Source organism: Athene cunicularia, unplaced genomic scaffold (genome assembly GCF_003259725.1).
Source record: "Athene cunicularia isolate RWA unplaced genomic scaffold, athCun1 SCF_179, whole genome shotgun sequence".
NCBI lineage: Eukaryota > Metazoa > Chordata > Aves > Strigiformes > Strigidae > Athene > Athene cunicularia.
This window is the reverse complement of record NW_020799243.1, coordinates 7420-9047: the sequence shown is the minus strand read 5'-3', so window position 1 is coordinate 9047 and position 1628 is coordinate 7420. Positions and strand designations below refer to the sequence as shown.

General features: G+C 42.4%; 1 protein-coding gene across 1 annotated transcript in view; it reads right to left on the bottom strand.

Moving 5' to 3' along the window:
• LOC113490617 (class I histocompatibility antigen, F10 alpha chain-like) overlaps positions 1-654 on the bottom strand; it is a 1928-nt gene extending 1274 nt beyond the window's left edge. The window contains exon 1 of the mRNA XM_026867146.1: positions 595-654. Within this exon, the coding sequence (XP_026722947.1) occupies positions 595-654 (60 nt within the window). The remainder of the gene's footprint in view (positions 1-594) is intronic.
• Between the last annotated feature and the right edge of the window lie 974 nt (positions 655-1628).

Sequence of the window (1628 nt, the reverse complement as noted above, 5' to 3'; positions counted from 1 at the left end):
GTTTCTTGACGCTGGCGTCGTCTCAGACGTTTGGTTTTTAGGTCCCTCTTATCAGGGAGGTTTTCATATTGTCCAAGCTCGGTCTTATCTGCACTAGGCAAGGAGTTTCAGCTTTCAAAACATCTTACAAGTGGGTAATGACTAGAGAGGGTAGTTGGGAAAAGATTATAAAGGAAATGACATCCATTGCAGTAAAATATGGGAAAAAGGAAAGCTAGTAAACCACAAGTGACGGGTAATGTTAAAATTAAAGGTCCTACTTTACTGGACCCAGTAGGGTCAGGGGGCTTGTAATTTCAAGTATAACGGTAGCCACTTCCCTTCAGCTGGAGTGCCAACCGGTTGTTGTAAAGTGCATTTTCTGGTAGTTCTTATCCGTTTCTCTCGAGAGTCTCACACCACCACCTCAGCCCAGGGACAGCGACACCCAGGCAGGGCCTGAGGAAGAGCCGGTCCCACTCAACCCTCTCTTTTGCCTTTTTAGCATCGAGTACCATCTGACGGGGCTAGGATCTCCCTGGACAGGTTGGGTTGTCTGCCTGGTTGTGTCCCCTGCACAACCTCTGACCTCCTGCACAACCCCCGTCTATTCACCGTGTGGCCGAGTGACAAAGGAGATGTCCTTGACGCTGTGCCAACGCTGTTCAGACCCATCGCTGCGCCACCAACGCCGCCGGGGTCACAAACCCCCAACACCGCACCCTGCTGGGCCGTCAGCCAGAAAATCAACTCAACCCCAGCCAAAACCAGCCCAGGCTCGAGGCGAGGCTGCGAGAGCAGCCCAGGCCCCGGGAGAGTAGGCACAGCCCCCCGAGGGGGGACGACAAGAGTTTATTTTATTTGCCAGGGCAAGTACACGTGGAGCAGAAATCAACTGCAGCCTCAAAATGAAAATACATCGGTGATAACGGCAGTGACGGGTTTTTAAAATATCAGCAAAGAGGGTTAAAAAAAGACTGAAGAATTTTAATTTAAAGAACTTGAACTTAGCGGATTTTAACAAACTTTAACTTATTTAACTTTAACTTAATTAAATTAGCTTAATGTACTGTAGTTAAACCACCTTTAGCTTAACAGACATGAGTTTACCAAACGTGAGCTTAACAAACATGAGCTTAACAAATGTGATCTTAACGAATTTGAGCTTAAAAAACGTGAGCTTAATGAACTTGAGCTTAACGAACTTGAGCTTAACAAACTTGAGCTTAACAAACTTGAGCTTAACAAACTTGAGCTTAACAAACTTGAGCTGAATGTAATTTTGCTTAACGACCTTCAGCTTAACAAATGTGAGCTTAAGAAATTTGTTATAACAAACTTGACCTTAATGAACTTTGCCTTAACAAAATTTGGCTTAACAAAATGTAATGAACTTTAGTTTAATAAAGTTGATCTTAAAAAACTACAGCTAAACGAACCTGAGCTAAAAGAATTTGAGCCTAACAAATTTGAGCTTAAAAAAAAAAATAGCTAAGCAAATGTAAGCGTTACAAACTTTAACAACCTTTAGCTTAAGAAATGTGAGCTTAAAAAATTTCAGTTTAACAAACTCGAGCTTAACGAACTTTAGCTTAACAAATTGTAGCTTAACAAAATATAGCTTAACGTACCTTAGCTAAACGACATTT